Source organism: Pholcus phalangioides, unplaced genomic scaffold (genome assembly GCF_987345545.1).
Source record: "Pholcus phalangioides strain wild (caught in Gottingen) unplaced genomic scaffold, Ppha-v1.0 ptg000010l_1, whole genome shotgun sequence".
In the NCBI taxonomy this organism is placed as follows: Eukaryota; Metazoa; Arthropoda; class Arachnida; order Araneae; family Pholcidae; genus Pholcus; species Pholcus phalangioides.
Window position 1 is genome coordinate 33,989,993 of NW_028301603.1, and position 25,433 is coordinate 34,015,425.

A 25,433-nucleotide genomic window follows, 5' to 3' on the forward strand; every position below is an offset into this window, starting at 1 on the left:
AGATGACATATTTGGCAAAAGGGAACAAGGAAAATCTTGAGACCATGTCCACCAACTTGGAGGTAGAAGTGCGATCGGAGTGCAACTTAATGCAGTTAGTGAGTGCCATACAGGAAAGTGAAGTGTACAATGAAACGACATACAGAAAGATGCTGGAAATGATCATAGGCAATAGGAGAGAGAAGAAATGGAGATAGAGGAGCAGCAAAGATAAAAGGAAATGGAACATGAACTCATAAGACTGAGGATCGAGAGAGGAACCAGAAGAGAGGAGGATAATCAGACTGGGCAGTGCAGAACCCCAGCCAGGATTTTCAGAACATGATGCAAAAATTCAGGATGGAAGAAGACAAGTCTGTACCTGGTGCTGTTCGAGCGGTAAGCTCGTTGCATGGCCAGAGTGGTTAGCTGAGCACTTGGGACTTCTTCCCTATGAAATGAACCAGTTAATTGCCCATGAGCTGGAAGAACAAGTACAGGACTATAATCAAGTTAAAGAATTATTATTGAGGAGATTCAAACTCACTCCAGAGAAGTTCCAGCAGATGTTTTCTTTGCACCACAAAAATGAAGAGGGCACCTGGAGAGACTTCTACCACAAACTGCATACCTATTTTGATGGATGGACGGTGGCTTTGGGGGTCACGAAGTTTGAGCAACTAAGAGATTTAATCATCACAGATCAAATGAAAAAACGTGTTCCAGCAGATTTTAAAGAACACTATCTGGACAAATGGTGTGATATGGTGTCTCCAAGTGAGCTATCAGAGAAACTATCAGAGATAGGTTCGATGATGTGAAGAGGACTCTGAAGACACCTCTCCCTAGTGACAGAACGAGGAACCCAAGACTGGTTCATCAAAGTCTGAGATGAAAAGCCAGCGGAAACCAGACTTCAGGGTGAGTCCTTCCCGCCTAAGGTGACGATGAGTTCGAATATCAGAGAGAGAGAGCCGCAGTCACTTGTTATGTGTGTGGAGCTGAAGGCCATATAGCAAACTTTTGTCCCGAAGAGGTCGGCAGGAGCCATTGAGCCAGGCCCAGGGGAACTCTGTCCTGACAGAAGAGGGGGACACAATTGAAGAAACCACAGTACTAACAGCACGTATCACGGTGCCAGCAGCTGGTGTTGGTGCGAACATTGACACACCGCAGGCCATGAATTTGAAATGTGGTCAGAAGACAATAAGAGGCGTAGTCGATTCCGGGGCTCAGATCTCAGTTGTTAGATGTGAAGGCAAGGGGATAATAAGGATCAAGTCCGCTTTTGGCAAAAACGAGATAGCCCCTCTGGAAATATGCATGGTGAAGAATCAGCGATGGCAAACACGGGTACATGTCGAGTTGCTTGATAAATGAAATGTTAATATGTCTGTGACGGCATATGATGCACTCTTGGGGAATGTACTAGTTCTAAGTCTGATCAATTCTGCAATGACTGATAACTCCCAATAAATTTTATGAGGTGGCTGAGCCCCCCCCCCCCCAATTTCTGAAAAAACATTGCAATGCACCCTCTCTCTCCTGCGTACGCACTTGAGTCTCGTATATACGGGACGACCAGCATCTTTTCTTCACGTAGGTGCCATTGGTAGGTTTGATTTTTCACGTTGTAAATTTGCTATGTAGGGGCCCATGAAAAGTCTGGCTAGGAGCCGCCAAAGATCCCAGCTTAGGTGTCCTGTTCAGGATGTGAATGTCATGCCACAGCATATTGCGATTAAGCTCTTTACGGGGGAAATACATGCAAATGAATTTTATTTATCAATTAAGAAACTACATTTTTTTGCTGTGAATAAATACTCAAAAGCACATTTTTTTGGTGGTACTAATGATGCCGATTCAGAAAAGATGCCAACAGCAACAGAAATTTCAGGGCATGTGTTATGATAATGTTGCCTGTTGATATAGCGATAATCCCTCCACAAAAATATTTTTTCTTTGTCCGCAATCACTATATCGAGGCTTCACTGCATTTCATTTAGCTATTGTTTTTGTCTCAGTGTTATGAGTCATGCAGTATTTTGACAAAAATGTTTCTGCCCGGGCTCCCGAACTCGATAAGTGTGAAATATGGCTAAAGTACCTCCACCCCATCTCCAGATGCCATCCAGAGATGCATGCCTTCAGGCAGATACGGTTGACACCGAGGGATAATTGGAGATCGAGTGTCATTGTTGACCGTGAGAAAAATACTATAAATTGTTACAAAAAAAAAAGAAAGCGAAGGACACAAGTCGATTTGCGATTTAAAAAAAGTATGAAAATAAAATTTTGAGCAGATTTTTTTACTAAACTATTTTTTTTGGACTATTTTTTTAATCACAAAATATGGGAAATGTATCCACACAAATTTTTGGAGGGGCTGAGCCAGTCCTTCAAAATTATTGGGGGGCTTGGGACCATGGACCGGATACAAGTTTACTGCTATGTTAATTAGGCTTCGTTAAACACATTATAGTTGCTTAGTTTTCATCATAGTTTTTGCTAGAGATGTGAGGTGAGAATATTCTCGGAGAACGAGTAATGGATGTAAAAATTGGAGAATAATCGAGAATATTCATTTTTCTTTTAAATAATTTAAATTTTTTTACTAATTTTGTTTATATTGTGAAATATGAACCAGTTTTCATTACCTGAAACATTTACAACAGAACAATTTTTGGTATAATCACCCCCAATGACAACTTTTAGTTCGAGAGTCATGATGAGAGGTTTTAAAAGTTTAGTTATAAAGATTTTTAGAAACCTTTAGATTAAAACCTTGAAATTTTTTTTTAAAATTAGATAAATTTTCAGAAATAAGTTCAAAACAAAAGAAATTAAACCAAAGTTGTTTGATAAAGGAAGCTATTCTTATATAATCACCTTTATTCTAAGATACAGAACTGTTGTTTTCTTCAATTCACATACACTTAAATTCTGTATCACTCACATTTCTTTAAAAGTTGTGCAATTCAGCCATGTTGGTTTTATTTTTTTGCTTTCAAAGTTTAATATTGTGGTCTAAAAACTTCAAATGCCTATCTTCTTGACGGAAGCTAGTAGACCTATAGACTTCTAATAGTAGTCCTCTCAAAGGACTATTAATCATTTTTGTCGCACCACAGTCATTTTCTGCGCACGAGGGCTAATTAGACTGAGACCTACAATTTATTGCTGATTCCGAACGGCAGGCTTGTTTTTTATACTCATCGAGAGGTTGGTGCGGTAACTCCTCGGTGGGGGACTTCCTGCGGTAGCAATTTTTTGCTGCGGCCAAGCCGCCGTTTCTTGTTGTACCCTTGTGTCAGGAAAGTTTTCTGACAAGGACGAACCGGGTATCGAACTCGACACCTCTATACATCCTTTGGTACTTTAGGCGAGCATCTTATTAACCGAGCTACTGCGCCCCTCAAAGGACTACTATTAGAAGTTACTAGAGAATATTCTTATCAAAAATAACAATTATTCTCAAGTTATTTATCAAGATTATTTATTATAATACATGTTATTACATGTATTCTTGATAATACTCTCTGGAAAAATTTCGGTAACTGAAGAATATTCTCATCGAGGAGAATGTTCTCTGGAAGAACTATTGTTCTTATTATTTTCTATAAGAATATTCCCCAGTAATTTATGAAAGTAGTCCTTCCAGAGAATATTCTCAAGGACATTATATGTAACTATATATTATAAATAACAGGTGAATATTTTCATCAAGAACTTATAAGAATATTCTCAAGTTATTTATAATAGTAGTCCTACTCTTGAATATTCTCCTTGATGAGAATATTCTCCAAAAGATTATTCTCGAGAATTTTACATCTCTAGTTTTTGCAAACTAGTCCTAATTAAGCATCTTGAAAAAGTAACTAGCAAAAACATTTTTATTATATGGTTAATGATAACATTAAGAATTCTCAACCCAAAATATTTCCTTAAGTTATAAAATAACTAAATTGCAAAAGTAGGTTTATATTAAAATATAAGAAATATTTATAGATTGATTAAATATGGGAATTGTGTTAATTACATTAATAAACATTTTATTTTAATTATTAGAAGTTTGAATGATTTTTCAGAAAATTTTATTGTTTTAATGCAAATGTTTTTAAAACCAAAAAAAAAAAAACAAAGACCAAAAAAAAAAAAAAACCTGATTTTTTGTTTGTTTTAACAACCCTGGTACGTGATAAAGCCCATCATCATTTTTAAATCCGTGAATCCGCAATCATTGAAGGGAAAGGACAAGTCAAAGCTCCCAGAGTATTTTGGATGAACAATAAAAAAGATTGGACTATGGAAATAATCTCCTGGATTGGTTTAAACAGTGTTTTGTTCCGGAAGTCAGGAGATACTTTAAGAGTGAAGATGTGCCATTCAAAGTTCTTTTGAAAGGAAGGTAATCTCCTGAAACATTTTGCAGTGAAATATGGCGGGCAACATTTTGAAATGTTGTTATTTGCATAGTTCGCTAATTCCGAGCCATCAGAGAGAATGGCTTGTATTGTCGCGGAGTTTCAAGTGTCACTCCGATCAAGATTCTGACTCTAAGGAAGCCGAAGATGAAAAAGCCAACATATTGGATTATGTAATGCGTCTTGCCAGCAAGCTGTCGGCCGACGCTGCTATCATCATGGACTTTTTTCAGACTAGATGGATTTGCAGGGATGATCAACTCTTCAGACGATCCTTTGAGGTTGCCGAGCGCATGAGGAAGATGCAGTCTACAGAGGAGAGGAATAAGCTTTCAGATCAGGTCTTTGAGAGCTTCCTAATCCTAACGACCATCTGCCAGACATCGTCGTGCAACATCCTGAGGAAGAAAAACCCGAAGAAGAAGGTTCAACCTTGAAATTCGCCAAAGGAGCTCATGTTCTCTCCTATACCATTCTCCTCGCCGGGGAGTATTGAAGTTAGTGAAGGAGATCTCGCCATTCCGTTCAAGCCCTTCGAGCCGCCTTCGGCAACTCCAAATCAAGTTGTGGACGAACAAGAGGTCACCTCCGAAAATGAAATACCCCCCATCATTGTCAGCAGAGGTCAACGCAGGAAAATTCCCCCAGTCCACATCTCTAGTATGGGGAACTGGAGAAAAATATCCAAGGACTTGGACATCATCTGCCGTGCTGGTTTTCAGGCAAAGACTGTCAATAACAGAGTGACAGTAAACCCAGTTTGTGCAAATGACCATCGTCTCATCACCAAGTATTGCGAGACGAATAACATCGAATTCCACACTTATCTGCTTGAGTGTGACAAGCCGGACTCTTATGTCATCAAGGGTCTAGAAATAGACTCTTCTAATGATGATGTTATGTTGTCTTTACAGGATTTGAATTTTCAGGTTATCAAGGTCCAGCAGCTGAGAAGACGTCGAGATGGGAGGAAACTGCCCATATGGAAGGTGGACCTCCCACAAATGCCGGAGTCTTCAAAGATCCTGGACCCTAAATCGATCTATCACCTAAGGATAAAAGTTGAAAAATTCAGGAGCCAAGCCGCACAGAAAAACATCATCTGTTACCGCTGTCAGCGATGGGGCCACCACAGTTCTGGATGCAGGGAGGAGGAGAGATGCGTCAGGTGCATACTCCCTCACCCGTCCCGCCTGTGTTCCAACGTGAGAGGGGTGGACAGACAGACGTGCGTCAACTGCAAGCTGTTTCATACGAAAAGCTACAGGAAATGCTGTTTTTCACCTTACAGCAAAGAATCCAAGAATGCTGGAAAAAAGGTGAAATCAGCTCAAGAACCGTCTCCTAGGCCAAAGGTGCGTATCATGGACGAACCGCCTCAAACCCCATCTCATGTGGGAAAAAAGATTAGGACGGAGCATAACTGCCCACAAAAATTAGCATCTCCGAACTATTCTTCAGGGACAAGTTTTGGTAGCAATGCAGACCCGATCGACGCGTTTGCAGTTGAAAGCGAGCCACTCATCATGAAGTTCATCGCAAGCAATGGTGATTTAGGCTTAACGGATGCCATTCGCCGTCTTCAATTAAGTGTTAAAAGAACGGCCGCTATGGTTAAGAGGTAGATTCCTGTCATCGAAAAGGACTAAACATCGGGTGAAGTAAGGGGGTTTTTGCGTTACAGCCCGCAAGGGCTGGTGTTTTTCCCCTATTTTTCCACCTTGAACGAAAGGAAATCAGCTTGAATCATGTCTACAAGCCAAATCTCGCCTCAGCCAATGGGGAATCAGAGAGCAGTTTTGGACCAATGAGGTTAACTTTGCCATGACGTCACAATTCAAGCAATGAGATTGGTGGCATTTTACCTTGCAAGCCAAACTTTGACCATTTTTCCTGAATTAGTCAACATTCTTTTTTTTACACTTTCATGCACTCATTTACTAACTAACACATTTTCTCTTCTTCATAGGCTCACCTCAAGCCCGTTTTTAATCCCACTATCAGCCTCTTTTGAGCTGGGAATGGGGGAAAAATTCTTATGCTGGTCTGGTCAAAGTTCTTTTGATACTGGATAATGCTCCTGGACACCTAGATGTCAATGAGTTCAAAGTTGATGGTGTGGAACTCCTTTATTATGCCTCCTAGATATCTCCTACATCTATCATTCAGCCCTTAATCAAGGGGTAATGCGAGCATTCAAGGCTCACTATACATTATGGTGGGGCAAAAGAATAAAATTCACATTTTTTAAGAAGCACAGCGATAAAAAGGTTGTAAATTGTCTCAAAATAATGTGATTTTTTAAAATATTCTGGTAAGTGTAACTGTCTCCAGATTGATATTGATTTTTTGACTTTTTCAATATTTTGATTTTTTTTTTATATTTTCGATTTTTTTTCAAGGTAAGTTTCAGTTAAGGGTTTTGACCAATTACGTTATTTTCTACAAACATAGACAATTTGTCACGTTGTAGGTGTGAGAGGTAGATGGGTGGGAGAGTCTAGAAGACCCTTTGCATGTGCATGCGACGACCGTCTTTCCCAGTGTAACTCCGGCTGAAATAAGGCGAGGTTGTGTTGTGCTCGTTTGTGCCATTTTCCTCATAGATCGTGCTCGTTCAAAGTGGAAATGTCCATTATTTTGTGATTAAAGTGACATTAAACGCAATATGTTACCAACCTACGAAGATGTTATAAAGTTCTATGAATAGCACCATCATAAGATAAAGCGTGATAATGAAACTAATAGAGATTCCACGTATAATAAAATAGAGGATATTGGCAAAAATTGAAGAAATATGATCAACAGCTTCCATTCCTTCTGTCCAACATAAACGAGTAAAAGCAACATTGAAGGCATGTGATGTATGAAATGCAAAAATCTGTTAAAATCATACCCTCAAATACCGAAGAAGCAGTTATAAGAGTTTTGACATAAATTATTGTTTGACATTTCATCTTGCAAGTGTAAGAACATTGAAGAGTGCATTTGCCCCAAAATACAAAAAATACCTGTCAGCAGAGGCAGATTTAATGGCAAGTGCAACTTGTGTGCCCGGGGCCTCAATTTCTAAAGGGTTCTGAAAAACCAAAACTTCACACTTTTTTCTAATTTAAGGGGCCTAATATTTTCTTTTGCGTCTTGGGCCTTGACCGACTTTAATTCACCCCTGCCTGTCAGAGAGAAAAGCCTCCTTACCGACCAATGAACGACCAGTCCTAAAAATAAATGCTTTATACTCTGGACGGAGGTTAAAACTAATTATATCAGAAAAGGGTTTAAAAAAGGATTAAAAATTTTAATTATATCAGAATGTATAGACAGAGCATTCTTGAAGAGCATATTCTGTTGATAATGGAACCAGAGCTGATGGATGTGCAGAGCTGAAGCACCAGCTTCTGCACATCTGAATGCATAGAACAAGCGCAATCTTCAATTTCTTCCTGAAATCAGAAATATATATGGAGTCATTAGTGGCAGTTGGGTGTGATGTGGAACTAATGTGAATGTTGGAAATCTGGAGGTGTCATACGTCTGCTTGAAAAAAGGTTAGATAAGCTGTTGTAGTGGATTATCTGTCTACTACTTAATATGAACGAATTACCCTTCTGACACTTGTTTCTACATATTGACGGCAGCATCTCGAGACCCAAAACATTTTTAAGAAGAATCGGCAAAGATATAGAAATATGTGGAAAAAAATTGTGTTTCATTTCAAGTTATTTCAACAAAGTTACCCAAGTTTTCTATTCAAGGTGTTAGCACAGACCAAACATATTTGTACAGAATAGTCTCAGCAGTTTCAAAAGGCCTAAGGATTTCGCCAACAAATCGCCAGGCAAAATGTCTCATGTCTGATGGCTAACTCATGCTAATCAAATCCTACGTTTCACGTTCCTGAAAATTTAGTAATTTTAGCAATGTATGTCGTCAGTTTTATGTTCCAACTTGGTTTGCTGTCAAAATTCACCCTTCCTGCAAAGATGGAACACAGCACTTGTTCAAACTCATCACTGCAACTAGGTATTTGCCTGCAGAACTGAAAGGCAAAATATATCCCATAATTCAAAGAAACACTTTGCACGCCCTGAAAATTCATTGATCGCAATGCTGACCGACTCTGAACTGCACAACTGTGAACTGACAGCCCGCCACATTCAGAAAAATAGACTCAGACTGTTTCAACTTCCTATTGTAAAATTTGATGTATCATATTACATTGATCTCATTGACTGGCTGAAGGAGAATATATATGATCTACCAATATTGAAATCTATACCTGACGAAGATATCCAACTGTTTGTTGTCCAAATATCAGGAGAATTGCCTTTACTATGCCTGCCATGTTACACACAAACTGTTGAAAAGGCGGCTAAGACTGTTACAGAAACTTCAGCCACATTGAGCAAAAAATCTGAGAGAAGGCTTCATGAAAAACCAAATGGTCTCAAAAAGCCATGACAAAATTCAATAGTAAGAAGGATTTTCACGCTATTTGAAATATGATGATAATGATATAAATGCCATTTTTCTAAACTTTTTCTTGTAATAAATAAATGTTACTCATGCAATTTGCATTTGTTTTATAGACACACATTAGTTTTTTCCCAAAACCTTACTGTAACAACTCATCAAAAAAATCAATTTTTTTTCAAAATATGTATTCTTTAAAGTCCATCTGGAGGCAAAAGATGATAACCCATTCTTAAAAAAAAAATTATATGTGAGCTAAAGGCATCATTTGGCACCCTCTTCTTGCTGGGCTGGATAGAAATTTAAAAAAAAAAAATCTACATAGAACGGTGTGACCCACTCTACTATACATGTCACTCAATGGGGATGATTGCGCACACAATAGAGGAAGATGCAAATGCAGAAAATGTCTTGAAGGTATGGAAGACTGTCGCTAATTCCATTTCTGTCATCACTAGACCCATGGCAGCTCTTAAAAGAGAAACAGTCAATTCGGGTTGGATTAACCATTGGCTACAATGTGCACTCCAGGAAACAACCATTTCTACAGAGGCAACTGCAGTGATCGTAAAAGACATTGTCACGTTAGCTAGACAGGTGGGTAGAGAAGGGTTCAATGATATGGATATAGAAGAACAGCATAGAGCAATTCAGAGGCATTGACCATGGAGGAATTGATGCAGCTGACTGCTCCTGAAACTGAAGTGGTACCAGATGCAGAAGATCAAGATAAATTCCAACATACTTGATGTGATATGGAGAAGAAGAAACTGCAAACAGAAATCACACTGTTCTTCCAGAAAACATTGCCAACAATCGTGGCACCCTCTTTTACATTCTCTTTTACCTCTGCGCATCCACCCTCTTTTTACATTCTCTTCTATCTCTACATCACCCTGTTGTTCTCATGATGTTCAAGAAAAAAGGTATACAAAAAACCCCTATGGTTTCAGTTATTCAAGGATTTTCCGTATTTGTGGTCACCCCCGGAATGTAACCCCTACGAATACAGAGGGCCGACTGTATTGATAATTGCTGATCAGAAATTTGAGACTAAAGGAGGATATTTCAGCCACCTTGTTGGACAATTTGCCTGTTGTGGTGTTTGTGTATTACCCACAATTCTACAATATGTATGTGGACGAAAGCGAAAACCCATGGGCTTAGTTGTGATAAAGTGAAACTAAATGAACAAAGTGCCAATTTTTTTCTCATTATGTCAATCATCGCTTGTTAATTGAGTCAAAATATGTTCAAAATTGTTGCTTCTGATATGAATCATCACTCGTCAACCAAGTGAAAATTATTTGAATCCAAGATATACAGAAGACTGGATGTTGTGAAGATATTTATTATTTGAGATGTTAATTTTTTTTTTTTTTTTTTTTTTTAAGGAAGGAAAAAAACTCATCTCTGCCTCTACCGGGAGTCGAACCCGGGTCCCTCGATTGCCGGACGAGTGCTCTGACCACTAAGCTACAGAGGAGATAGAGATTTTCCTTCGCTAGAGCGTATATATGCCGAACGGAACCGTGCAATGGACGGTGAAACCGATCAGCTAATAGCTCATGGACGACGAGCCACCAGAGGGCTATATATATGACATGAATGTCGCTCTCCACTTGTTAATACAAGATATACAGAAGACTGGATGTTGTGAAGATATTTATTATTTGAGATGTTAATTTTTTTTTTTTTTTTTTTTTTTTTTTTAAGGAAGGAAAAAACTCATCTCTGCCTCTACCGGGAGTCGAACCCGGGTCCCTCGATTGCCGGACGAGTGCTCTGACCACTAAGCTACAGAGGAGATAGAGATTTTCCTTCGCTAGAGCGTATATATGCCGAACGGAACCGTGCAATGGACGGTGAAACCGATCAGCTAATAGCTCATGGACGACGAGCCACCAGAGGGCTATATATATGACATGAATGTCGCTCTCCACTTGTTAATACAAGATATACAGAAGACTGGATGTTGTGAAGATATTTATTATTTGAGATGTTAATTTTTTTTTTTTTTTTTTTTTTTTTTTTTAAGGAAGGAAAAAACTCATCTCTGCCTCTACCGGGAGTCGAACCCGGGTCCCTCGATTGCCGGACGAGTGCTCTGACCACTAAGCTACAGAGGAGATAGAGATTTTCCTTCGCTAGAGCGTATATATGCCGAACGGAACCGTGCAATGGACGGTGAAACCGATCAGCTAATAGCTCATGGACGACGAGCCACCAGAGGGCTATATATATGACATGAATGTCGCTCTCCACTTGTTAATACAAGATATACAGAAGACTGGATGTTGTGAAGATATTTATTATTTGAGATGTTAATTTTTTTTTTTTTTTTTTTTTTTTTTTTTTTAAGGAAGGAAAAAACTCATCTCTGCCTCTACCGGGAGTCGAACCCGGGTCCCTCGATTGCCGGACGAGTGCTCTGACCACTAAGCTACAGAGGAGATAGAGATTTTCCTTCGCTAGAGCGTATATATGCCGAACGGAACCGTGCAATGGACGGTGAAACCGATCAGCTAATAGCTCATGGACGACGAGCCACCAGAGGGCTATATATATGACATGAATGTCGCTCTCCACTTGTTAATACAAGATATACAGAAGACTGGATGTTGTGAAGATATTTATTATTTGAGATGTTAATTTTTTTTTTTTTTTTTTTTTTTTTTTAAGGAAGGAAAAAACTCATCTCTGCCTCTACCGGGAGTCGAACCCGGGTCCCTCGATTGCCGGACGAGTGCTCTGACCACTAAGCTACAGAGGAGATAGAGATTTTCCTTCGCTAGAGCGTATATATGCCGAACGGAACCGTGCAATGGACGGTGAAACCGATCAGCTAATAGCTCATGGACGACGAGCCACCAGAGGGCTATATATATGACATGAATGTCGCTCTCCACTTGTTAATACAAGATATACAGAAGACTGGATGTTGTGAAGATATTTATTATTTGAGATGTTAATTTTTTTTTTTTTTTTTTTTTTTTTAAGGAAGGAAAAAACTCATCTCTGCCTCTACCGGGAGTCGAACCCGGGTCCCTCGATTGCCGGACGAGTGCTCTGACCACTAAGCTACAGAGGAGATAGAGATTTTCCTTCGCTAGAGCGTATATATGCCGAACGGAACCGTGCAATGGACGGTGAAACCGATCAGCTAATAGCTCATGGACGACGAGCCACCAGAGGGCTATATATATGACATGAATGTCGCTCTCCACTTGTTAATACAAGATATACAGAAGACTGGATGTTGTGAAGATATTTATTATTTGAGATGTTAATTTTTTTTTTTTTTTTTTTTTTTTTTTTTTTAAGGAAGGAAAAAACTCATCTCTGCCTCTACCGGGAGTCGAACCCGGGTCCCTCGATTGCCGGACGAGTGCTCTGACCACTAAGCTACAGAGGAGATAGAGATTTTCCTTCGCTAGAGCGTATATATGCCGAACGGAACCGTGCAATGGACGGTGAAACCGATCAGCTAATAGCTCATGGACGACGAGCCACCAGAGGGCTATATATATGACATGAATGTCGCTCTCCACTTGTTAATACAAGATATACAGAAGACTGGATGTTGTGAAGATATTTATTATTTGAGATGTTAATTTTTTTTTTTTTTTTTTTTTTTTTTTAAGGAAGGAAAAAACTCATCTCTGCCTCTACCGGGAGTCGAACCCGGGTCCCTCGATTGCCGGACGAGTGCTCTGACCACTAAGCTACAGAGGAGATAGAGATTTTCCTTCGCTAGAGCGTATATATGCCGAACGGAACCGTGCAATGGACGGTGAAACCGATCAGCTAATAGCTCATGGACGACGAGCCACCAGAGGGCTATATATATGACATGAATGTCGCTCTCCACTTGTTAATACAAGATATACAGAAGACTGGATGTTGTGAAGATATTTATTATTTGAGATGTTAATTTTTTTTTTTTTTTTTTTTTTTTTTTTTTAAGGAAGGAAAAAACTCATCTCTGCCTCTACCGGGAGTCGAACCCGGGTCCCTCGATTGCCGGACGAGTGCTCTGACCACTAAGCTACAGAGGAGATAGAGATTTTCCTTCGCTAGAGCGTATATATGCCGAACGGAACCGTGCAATGGACGGTGAAACCGATCAGCTAATAGCTCATGGACGACGAGCCACCAGAGGGCTATATATATGACATGAATGTCGCTCTCCACTTGTTAATACAAGATATACAGAAGACTGGATGTTGTGAAGATATTTATTATTTGAGATGTTAATTTTTTTTTATTTTTTTTTTTTTTTTTATTTTTTTTTTTTTTAAGGAAGGAAAAAACTCATCTCTGCCTCTACCGGGAGTCGAACCCGGGTCCCTCGATTGCCGGACGAGTGCTCTGACCACTAAGCTACAGAGGAGATAGAGATTTTCCTTCGCTAGAGCGTATATATTAAAAAAAAAAAAAAAAAAAAAAAAAAATTAACATCTCAAATAATAAATATCTTCACAACATCCAGTCTTCTGTATATCTTGTATTAACAAGTGGAGAGCGACATTCATGTCATATATATAGCCCTCTGGTGGCTCGTCGTCCATGAGCTATTAGCTGATCGGTTTCACCGTCCATTGCACGGTTCCGTTCGGCATATATACGCTCTAGCGAAGGAAAATCTCTATCTCCTCTGTAGCTTAGTGGTCAGAGCACTCGTCCGGCAATCGAGGGACCCGGGTTCGACTCCCGGTAGAGGCAGAGATGAGTTTTTTCCTTCCTTAAAAAAAAAAAAAAAAAAAAAAAAAAAAATTAACATCTCAAATAATAAATATCTTCACAACATCCAGTCTTCTGTATATCTTGTATTAACAAGTGGAGAGCGACATTCATGTCATTATTTGAATCACTTAACTAAATTGCTCGTTATCTGAAATTGCACTGTACTCTTTGAAGGGTGGTAATTCAAAATTTCTCAAGAACATTTTTCTGCCCCACCCAAGCCTTTTGTGTCCTCTCCAAAGGTTGATCTTGCATATGCCCCTGCTCCTCAGCACTAAGGGCGTTAAACAAAATCAAGATGTCACTATGATGCCCCAAGCTTATAATGTTATTTTCATTTCCTGGATCTCACATCACTCCATGCTTTCAGCATGTTTTTCATATTCTAAAGATGAGTCCACACTAAAGTGCACTTTGTACTTGAAAAATCTGTTGAGCATGAACGTGGATAACATTAAGTAACGTTTGACTCAATCTAATCATGATTGCCTGGATAACATATTATTTGAAGTACCTGACTCCTGATCAATAGTGCCAGAGTTTTATTGTTAAGTGAATTACGAATGTTCTGATAACTACTTTAAGGTCAGACCAAAAGATTCAATTAACGATTAAAAAAAGTCTGGATTAATTTTGTTGTTTGTGTTATGTTTAATGAATATTTCTTCATGACATAAACTTGAATAGCTCTGCTTGTATTGAGATACCTCAGCTAACAAAGACAATTCTTTCTGAAATCATGATTTCCATAGGTTTTTATGAAAGTTGTTAGCTTCATTCCAAAATCCACTTGAAGATCAGTTTCATAAAACTCTGTAAAAAATGCAAATACTGCGACTGAATTCTGAGAAATAACTTCACAAATGGATAAAGGAGAATTTATAGGAAGATGTGAGACACTCACCATATCCAGGGCCGTATTTATGTTTTTGCCGCCCAATCCCATTTCAGTGTAACTTTTTTACACCCACCTAAGGAAATATTGTGTTATCTTTCCCCTTTAATTTGGTATGTTCATCAGTTTCCAGACAATTTTCTAAAATTTCAATTCTACAGGTCTGAATAATCAAATTTATTGTATTAAACTGATTCTAAATACGAATTCATATAGGATTTACTGAGTGGTAATTAATTTTTTTATTAAAATAAAAAACCAAATAAGCAATAACTAATATATATTTTATTGTGGTCTTTTGTTTCTATATAGTAGTTTAATAAAGTACCGTGTATTTCTTAGAATAATCACCACATGAACATATGCGTTGCTGTATCGGGAAAAAAAAAAGAACAATCAATGACATTTTGGTTATGAACTTACCATAAGGCCCGCATCTGCCGCACATTTCTCATATAAAATTTATTAAATGCTTATTTTTAATTTCAGAAATACTCGCTAAATGCTCAGTAATGCTTGTCAAATGCTTGCCAATTTTAAAAATGCCACTCGGTTATTTGAGAGTTGAATATCATGTGAACACTAATCTCTTGGAAATTGGGTTTTGAAACGAAAATGAACATTACACGTCGCTCCTCTCTCAGTGTAAGCACCACCAGTCTCTAAAATCACTCTTTTCAAAACGTACACAACACAATGCTTGTTCCATGAAATAAGGGGATTAATATAACATAACAGTTACAATACTGCGTATATGTAAAAGTCACTATGTCCATTTTCTTCAATATTGAGATAACACTCAGCCACCTCGTTGGGCAATTTGCCTGTTGTGGCGTTGTATTTGTATTTGTATTTGTATTTGCACTATTAGTTCCTGTATTTTGTTATACTATACACATGGGTATAGAACATTGTCCTATTTCAATAAATAAGAGATATTAATTTTAAAAACACTTTACCCGGCTCTCTTGTAAAATTTCCCAATTGGCACATGGTGCCAATTACCTCCAATATGCAGAAATAGTTCAAACTGCAAATGTAGAATTTAAACTGTTCACCTGTCGTGTTTGTTACTCATCTGAAAAGCAAGTAAGACAGGACACTATAAAGATTGCAGAGAAAGCACAATGTAATTGTTATCCCTGTTTTAAGACCAGGATGTGAGTCAATTTCATGTAGTTTTGCATCCAAAATGAAACTAAAGTACAATAAATATTCCTTTACTTTAATTTCTTAAATGAGCACTGGCTCAGACTTTTTAAATTTATCGATGCATCATATCAAAAAATATTTGTCTTACTCCTTATTGAATACAAGTATTACAGAGGATTCCAAATTACTTAAGATTGAATTGTGGTGACAGTCAAGTAAACATTTTATTTTATGGATATTATGCTCAGGTGAACTCGGAAAGAAAAATAATCGTTTTATATAAAAATTGCCACGTTTTTAAGACAAATAAATTTGAATGGTCGACACGTTTCGGCTCTTAAATGGAGAGCTGTCATCAGGACCTCATGGTCAGAGTTCACACGAATGAGTTGTGGAGGGGTGATGTTTACGTCTGGTCATTCGAAGAGTTCGCCTTTGTATTTGCTGCGTCTGAGTGATCTTTGGATGCGAATTGGGGAGCCATCCGTTGCAAAGTGTTGAAAGTTTTGTCACGACTGAGGTTAATAAAGCCTGTCCAGGCTGACGAAATAGGTGGCGTGTTTCTTCCATCATTAACGAGGAAATTCTGGCATGTTCTGATGAAGTATCCCTCGAGAAAATTCAATTCAGAATTGTGTGTTGCTTTTTTAAAAACAAACGCTTTATCAAAATCAAAATAATGTGAACGCTGCCAACAGTGTTGGGCAATAGCCGAATTATCCGTTCGTCCCTTCTCAACATGCTTTTGGTGATCGAGAACTCGAATATTTAGATTTCTCCTAGTTTGGCCAATATATCCATTTTCGCAATTCTTGCGTGGGGTGAAGTAGATACCAGATTCTTTGGAGGGTGAGATAGGATCTTTCAGATGGAAAAAGGTGAGTATATTTGTTGGCTGGAATATTGTATGGAAGTCAAATTTCTTGAAGATAGAAGAGATCATGATACTTGAAGAATCGAATGGAAGAACAACGGTATTAGAAAACTGTTTTGAGTCAGCTGGGAGCAGGTTTGTGGTGTATGCATTCGACCAATTGAATTTATTTGTCTTAAAAACGTGGCAATTTTTGTATAAATTAAAACCAGGAAAAGTTTCTCATTTTTGTGATAATAAAAATAATCTTGTCTCCGCCGGGACACAAACCCAGGCTCTCTTGCATACCGGGCAATGACTTTTCTTTCCGAGTTCACCTCAGCATAATATCCAGAAAATAAAATGTTTCCTTGATATCTTGGGCTGAGAAAAAAGCCATCTATCTCTGTGGTGATTGTGTTCATAAATTATGATTAAACAAAACTCTCACAAAATACAAAATGAATGAACTTATCAGAAATGAATAGCTATATTTGATATTTGCTTTCGTCTGGAAAAGTATAAAATGAAGAACTTTTCTCCGTTTTGTTGGTAATCATTCGTTTATAACTGAATGTAATATTTTGTAATACTGTATACCAGTGATTCCCAACGTGGGCGTTAACGCCCTCTTGGGGGCGATGGAATGTTCCAGGGGGGTGGTAGAAGCTACAGGTATAACATAGGATCCTATGGGTGAGATTGTGTTGGGGGGCGATGGGAGAAAAAAATTTCTGAAGAAGGGGGTGATGAGACAAAAAAGGTTGGGAAACTATGCTGTATACAATTCATAAAAATATGAAGGCTCTGCCAAACTCCGAATTTGTCCCCCCTTTTTTTTTCAGGAAAACGTCACATTAGGGAAGCTGTCCTTAGGACCAGTAAAGGACCAGCTGGATAGTCAGTCGCGTGACCCGGCCTACCCCTCTGTGCCATGATTTTTTATTCCAATATTTTATATTCCTTTATATTCCCATTAGTGACTGCAAATGGATGTTGTTCTGGATTGATCAGCTTCATCCCATTTCGGTGCCCAAACAAGTTTAAAAAACTATTGCAATCGAATTCATCCATTCAATTTATATCCACTTAACACTGTTTCTATCCTCCCAGATGGCCAACCATAATCCAAAGACTCTCACCAAAGCCCCGACCAGCGCAATAAAAGCATCTTTGTTGCAGAAGATATGGCAGGCGTCGTTAAAATTAGAGGATATTTTTCCCTTCGTATTCAGAAAACCTGCGTGTAGAATGAAAGAGAGCCGAAATTGAGATATTGAAATGTCCTTTGAGGTCAGCTGGGAAGTGCGGTGAATAATACTGTGAATAGGAAGGCCAGACAATCATATATTTTTTACTTCAACGGCAGTCTGTGTGGGAAAAAACAAAAAATAAATAAAAATGAACAATATAGTTTAATAATAATATATTATTTTAAGATAGAAATGACACATGGCACTTCCACACGTTTACAAAACGTGAATTAAAAAAAAAAAGATTTTTTTTCCTTCCCCTCTTTCTATATTGCAAAATTTACCGCCCCTCCGAATTTGTCGCCCTGGGCTATAGCCCACTTAGCCCCCCTGTAAATACACTAGTGACTGTATCGTTTAGTTTACATTATGTATGCCATTCAGTTGAGTTCGTGAGCCATAGGGAAGAAAAGGGGGGGGGGTATTCTATGTGATATAGTTAGCTCATTTCTCCCACACACACACATGCGGGTGAAAAACATGAAAGCCTAGATTTCAGTTTGTTATTAATATCTGACCATATGTGCTGAAATTGTACGTCTAAAGGTCTGGACACACATATCCGCACCGTGCCCGACACGTGCGTCGGCCGAGTGTAGGTCACCACACGGTCAAAGAATAATTCTTTGCTAAGCAATGCAGCCGTTCACACATATCCGCACGGTAGCCGAGCACCGTCACCGCACCGTCACCAACTAGTTTATTTTATATTTTTACGGTGACGGTGCGGGCTCGGGAGAGAGAGAGAGCGCACAGATTTTTTTATAAAAGAGGAGAGAGCTCATTTATTTTATGTCACTTCTCAATTTTCATCAATTGCTGAATTATTAATTCCATTTATTTCTTGATTTCAATCAATTTCTGCATTATTTCTTTTATTAATTCTGAATTTTCAATAGTTCTGGAATTATTTCTTTCAATTATTTTTAATCCATCGATTCTAAAGTTCTCCTTAATTTCGGAAATGGTTTCTCACATTAGTTTAAAATTACCTCCATTAATTTTTGTGTTAATTTGCATTTGTGTAGTTATTATTTTTTTTTGTATGGAGGTATTTCTTAGCGTTCGTGTATATTTAATATGCCGATTCCCTCTTCCCACAAAATATATGAAATCTTGTTAAAGAGAGGGGGTGTCCTAAACATTTTTCGTGCCCCGAAATTGTTTGGACGCACCTGGTCCCGCTTCTGTGGTACTAGCGTAATATGTAGAAAACATATGGATAAACATTTTCACAACTTTGATGGGAAAACAAAGTTTAAAATTATGTTTCACTTAGTATATAACGAAATTTTGCCGGGGAGATTTTTGTTAAAATAATAATGTAAACTTGGAAAACTAACTGGGTTTAATTTAAGATGCTCTATAAATGAATCATTTTTTTGGTTAATATTAACCAAATAAATTATATATATAAATAGAAAACGGTTCGAAAATTTTTGGGTTTTTTCTTATGGGAAAATATATGAGACATTTTAAATTTGGTACTCACATCAGATGCAACATGTTAAGCCATAAATGCTTAACCAATGTCCTGTGCTCCAAATGCGGCCCTCGGAAACATTTGATGTGGCCCGTGACAACAAAAAACAAAACAAGGCTCTCGAGTGGTCTCAAGCACATTTCAAAATCACTTGAGCGACTAACGGCACACCTCCAGTTCACTTAAGTGGATCGTGATACATTTGCAGATTATCCTATTTGAGTGGTTAGTGGCACATTTCCAGATCTCTCGAGTGGCCCGCGGCACGCTTGCAGATCACTTAAGCGACACGTGCCACTTCTTTTTAGATAATTTTGGAGGATCGAGACTCATTTCTGGATAACTTAAGAAGCCCGCGAAATATTTCAAAACAATGAAGTGGCCCACACCTTCCAAAAAGTCGAGCACCTTTGTGCTAAATATCTGACAAAGGTGTTTCAGCGACTGGGACTTTGGCAATGAGTGCTTTAAATTACTATCGAATACTGGTGAGGCGTTATCATTGAATCAAGCTCCGGTCAACTAAACACCCCAATTGTTATTGATTTTAATATCCATTTGCCATCTGCAGAGGAGCCAATTTTCAGTTTAGAAGATTCCGTGAACACACATACACACACACATGGAGTAAAAGATATGCTTGCTCTTTCGTACAATATGCTCCTACTGAGCTGAGATACACTTCTCCGAGGTGTTATCGGAATTTGACACCACCTGCCCCTACAGATGATTATATTTATGATGGCCGTTGACTGTGAATAAAAAAAAATGAGTGTGTAGGTGAGGAAGAGAGTAGCGCTCTCTCCCACAGATTGTTTTAATTGCTATATGACTTTTTTTTTTCTCTCTCCATTTTTATCACTCCGTAAATAATCTCCTCTCTCCAAACTATAAACAAGAATGCATATAGTCAAACTAAGCAAATGGCCGTCTTTTTATTTCCAACTGCATTTAAAGATTCTATCCTTTTTTGCAGGTTTGTCACATACAAAAAATCTATCGGAGATCAATCCAAAATAAAAACAAAATTAAAATTTCTATAAAAAACACATCCAAATTATATACATGTGTAGATTATTTACAGAAATGTTTAGAACAATTAATTATTGTTAATTTACGCTAGGGTTATTATATCCAAATCACTCTTGTTAATTAATTTACTGAACATTTTGATTACACCGAACCGGCTGCGTTAAAGCCTTGAAGCAATCGACACAGCTTCGTAGTCAGCATACGGCAGCGACACGGACAACACACGGAAAGGTGTGGTCTGAAGAGGAACGAGCCGAGCCACGGCCAACTGACGCCCGAGCTACTGTCCTGGCACGGTGCGGATATGTGTGTCCAGACCTTAAGGTGGCTTTTTTAATGCATTTTCTTTCCTAGCTCAATAACTGATTTCACATGAAATAGCTCAAAGTTAGGTGGTCGGCTGAAATTGGTTTTCTGAGGTTCCCAACTTCGAGGCGCAAATGCAAGCTCTGTTAAGAAATCTCGCCACAGAAAACATGCAGAAAACAGAAAGGCCTACAATGGTAGAAATAGTCAATCAATACGCTTCATTCCACTTCTAAAATATAGATGGCAGCACTTAAAAATCAGATACACCACTAGATATGCCCTCAGACTGCACATAGGCACACACACTCACACTTCCGGCACAACTCACTTGGTAGTAAATTGCCCATATGGATAGACTGGAGTTGTGCTCAGTTTGAAAGAAAATGTTATTCATTGAGCACCCGAATGGTAAACCGGTAGGATGCTTTTCTACCACCATGAACAAAACGTCAGATGTGGGGGTTCAGTACTGGGAAGAACATGGATAACAAGTTCTTGCACTATCAAACCTGAGGCAACCATCAGTAGATGCGCCTTCATATCCGACCCAATTCAATCGGTAGGTAATTGCTGTATGGCGATATGATCAGATTTGGTGTATGGTAAAGTAGTAGTAGTTACTCATTGGATTCATTTTGATTGGTATAAAAATTTAGCTCATGACTTGGGTGTTAGCGCATACATCCATAAGCAAAAATGTTTGTTAACCAAATCTATGCTCGTTAGTTGAAAAAACAAAACATAGGAAAAAATCGTTGTTAGCCAGAAAATTATTCATAAGCCGAAGTGCTCATTAGTCAAGGTATCACCATAATATTTTTAATGTTCACATTTTAATGTAACATTTATTCGATCAACGGGTTAATTTTTTTGTTGCCATTTTATTATTTTCTAGAATATGTGTGCTGGCCAAATGAAATCGGAAATATGGGGAGAAAGGATCTATTACCTTTGATTCTTGATATTCCTTTTCTGAATTGCAACCTCAAACAACTGGATGATATACAAATCTGTCCTGTTAAATGCAAAGATCCTAATGCTCGGCTTGTCTCCACATATATGCAGCCACCATTTGTTGTATGTGATGGTCGGACAAGGAAGTGGAAAGATTTTCCTTATTGTTCTACAGACCCAGGTGAGTTATGTATGCTTATTCTTTATTGTTTATCTTCTGTTGATGAGAACCACATAAGTTTGCTTGAAACACAAGTTACATTTCCTCTGTAGAAGCTCCTTGTTATAATTCACGTTTGAATATTTGGCACCTTTGTAGTGTATGTCAGTGACTGCCAGTGAACACAAAAACAGTTTAGAACTTACTATTTATTTCACTACTAACAACCATTAAAACGTTAATTAAACAAATTATAAATCAGGAGCAAGTCTTTCCAAAAACAATTAGCAATTCAACATATACCATAAACGAGGCTACTTTGTGAAGTTTTTATTTCTTAGTTTTTTTTATAAAGTTTCTGGTTGAAAATGTGGATATTTTTTTAACGTTATTGGTCATAATCGCTACTCATCTTTTAATTATGGAGGAATCTTTTAATTAATTATTGTTTATACACATAATATTTCATTAAATGATTGTCATAAAGTTACTCCTGCTACTTTGTGACCATCAAATTTTTCGTTATTATCGTCTATATTTTGATATGTGTCAGAGAGTTGTACTTGCATTTTGTTATGAAGTGCCGAAAATTCACACATCAAGGATACTATCATGTTACCAAAGTGAAATGCACACAAGTGAGAACATATTTACACTTTAATATATGATTGAGATTAACATAATTTACTATTTCATATACCGCCAACAAATACAACAATTCAAACTGGACAGGAACATTTTTTTCATGCTCATTCTAAAGGCTGCATTGGTGGTGCAGACCTGCCAACTCTCCGGATTTAGGCGGGAGAAAACTCCGGCCTTTTCATTCTTCCTCCTGCCCTGCTTTCTGGATTTGTTAAAATTTCTCCGGATTTTGGCAAAAAATTAGATTTTACGTGAGCTTTCGCATTGTCGTGACGTCAATGATCCTAAAATGTATAGAGCAGACAAGTTTTGAATCAGCCAATTCAATTGATTCTTTGAGTCTAGATATTTGAGAATTATTTGGAATCTGTAACTCAAATTTCTCGCATGCTGGTGTCCCTCGATGGTTCCCTGTATGTCGGCCAATGCAGGGTAATATGGTATAGTCGAACTCTGATTTAACGAATCAGAAAAAAAATTCATTCATAAATTGAGGAAACCATTGAATTGAGGTCATATTGATCAGGGGCATAAACGCACTCGAAATGTGAAATTTTAAAAGCTTACTTTGGGGGTTACTGTCACAACTTATTTATGAAAACAGTTAAAAAGAAAAAAAAAAAATAAAGTCATGAAGCATGAAAAAAATTACTTGATAGAAATTATTCAAAACGTCCAACATTTTTATCAAATTCTGTCAAACTTGTTATTTTTTGGTAATTGAATTTTTTTCCTCTTCAGATGACCCACTATTATTTGTTTGCCAAGACAGAGTACAAACTTTTGAAGTAGTAACTTTATTTCATTACTGATTCTAAACATGCAGACAGTATAATTTTTTAATGTATTGGTGTGCACCAATTGCTGAAACCTTCCTACACACATTCTGAATGGCTTTATTGTCTCCTTTACTCAAAAAGTAAAAACAGGCTGAAGCCAGGTACAGCGATTTTAATCAGCTTGATTTAAATAATGATTAAAATCACTTGATTAAAAAAAATCATTCATTTAAATCAAAAACTTTTTTTTTTTTTACATAACTTCAATGATTATGAAGTAAAAGTAACCCCTGGTATAGTATTCGTGTTATTGATATTTGAAAAGTTCGTGATTAAAAGAAGCATAGAAGAACTATGGGGGGGGGGGGAAACAAGTTGTAAATATAGATTTGAACTTCATCCCTAGGTACAATAAAGAAAGAAAGCTGCTCTATTTCTGAATTTTGTACGTGGAAAAAATTGTAAAAAAATATAGGGAGTTGAACTTAGCTAAACTGCACTAAGTATTTTCAATGCATTACGATGTGGCAATAGGGTTCCCCAATTAAAAAACAGAGAAATAATTTTTTGCATAAAGCCGTGAATTCTATGAACTAATTGCTGATTCCAAATAATAATAGTCGCTCCCGTTTTAACGAATACCATTAAAGCGAAAATTTTGTTTAAACGAACACTTTTCTAATCCCCCAAATAAGAAGAACAATACTAGGTAACCTAGAATTCCTTTATAACGAAGTGATTCTTCCGGTCTCTTGGCGTTCGTTAAAATGGAATTCGACTGTAGATATTGAACCATCATAATTATCATTGGTCTCTCGACTTTACTTTTCATATTAAAATTTCAAGTTTTCTTTACCAAAACACATTAAATCTGTCAAAGAATAAAAATGTGTAAACTATTAAGCAACATCAAGTCAGAAACAAATCCACAGATTGCGCAAGAAACAATCTTGTCAATAGAATTTGTTGTATTTAGTTGATGCTGAATGGCCCTTTGGTTGTACATTGAGTGAATTGAAATACCTATACCATATGTGTGATATTGAGTTGCCACTACTCATTCACATTAATTGGAGGGGGGCACTCATGAATAAAAGCACTTTCTATAAGAAAAATGTTAATCCATGAAGTTAATTTGGGCTCAATTATGTTACATAAACTCAAATTTTTGGTATTTATATTTTTTGCTCATAGTTCATTTGCAGTTCATTCATTAATGATGAATTAAATTTGAACGATTAGGAGAAAAATGAAGTTAGATGATATGAAAATATGAATTTTTAATGATTAACAAAAGATTTGTTTTAATTACTAAGCAGTCATTTAATTTTAATCATAAACATCCAATTTAATTCAAAAACATCTAATTTTTAACAATTTTTTTTCATATCCTGGGTTGAAAGTCTGTTCCTGGGAAGTCAAATCTTAGGATTGTGGAATTGGGTGACGAGAAATAAGAAAAATTTTGTGGATAGCTCAAAACATTCCTAATATTGAGGTTTTTAATAGGGATGGGACAAATAGTGATTTGGCGAAATTACCAAATACTGAATATTCAGCGGCCAAATATCATCTTTCTTAAAATTCATCACAATTATAAATTGGTGTTTCTAATTGAAAATGAAATTATTGGTGATTTCAAATGATTGATATTGAATTTTAATTGCACAATTTATTGTTTAAATAAATATTTAAAAAACTGGTAATTCAAAGAGTTTTATTGCCATGATTTACTGACAGTCAAATTTAATTACGATATATATATATATTAATATTACTTACAGAATCAATTTTTTTTCAACACTTCTTAACAATTTTATATGTAATTAAGAAAATTTCAACCATTATTAACTCTCAACTAGTATTGTAGAATAAAATTTGACATATTTTCTTATTTTTTTCGTCTTTGAATGTTCTTTGCCCCGTTCAGTAGCTTAATACATTTCTTGTCTATGCGTTTGCCCCTTCAGTTAGTGAACTTGTGTAATATACACAGGGTGCATAGGTAACAAGGCATATGACAATTTATTGGCGCACCATTAATCCTAGAGGCATACTTCCAATTAGGAAAAGTATCCAAGTAATATGTAGTGCTCAGATATGTTATTAATGTTTCAAGGGGTGGTATAGTTATATTGAAATAACTTTTTATACAGTCCCAGTGTGCCCAAAAACCCTGTTAAAAAAGTTGTTGCCCTGACTCTTCTGTTGTCGTAAAGAAAAAAAATCCATGTTTTTAATACAATAATCGCTGAGATATTCAAATTTAAAACAGCATTAAATGTGAGTAAAACAG

At 37.2% G+C, this 25,433-nt stretch overlaps 1 protein-coding gene across 1 annotated transcript in view; it reads left to right on the plus strand.

The window, feature by feature from the left end:
• LOC149081328 (complement receptor type 2-like) overlaps positions 1–25,433 on the plus strand; it is a 123,588-nt gene that overhangs the window by 93,890 nt on the left and 4,265 nt on the right. Inside the window, exon 19 of the mRNA XM_089238318.1 lies at positions 21,495–21,734. Within this exon, the coding sequence (XP_089094444.1) occupies positions 21,495–21,734 (240 nt within the window). The remainder of the gene's footprint in view (positions 1–21,494; positions 21,735–25,433) is intronic.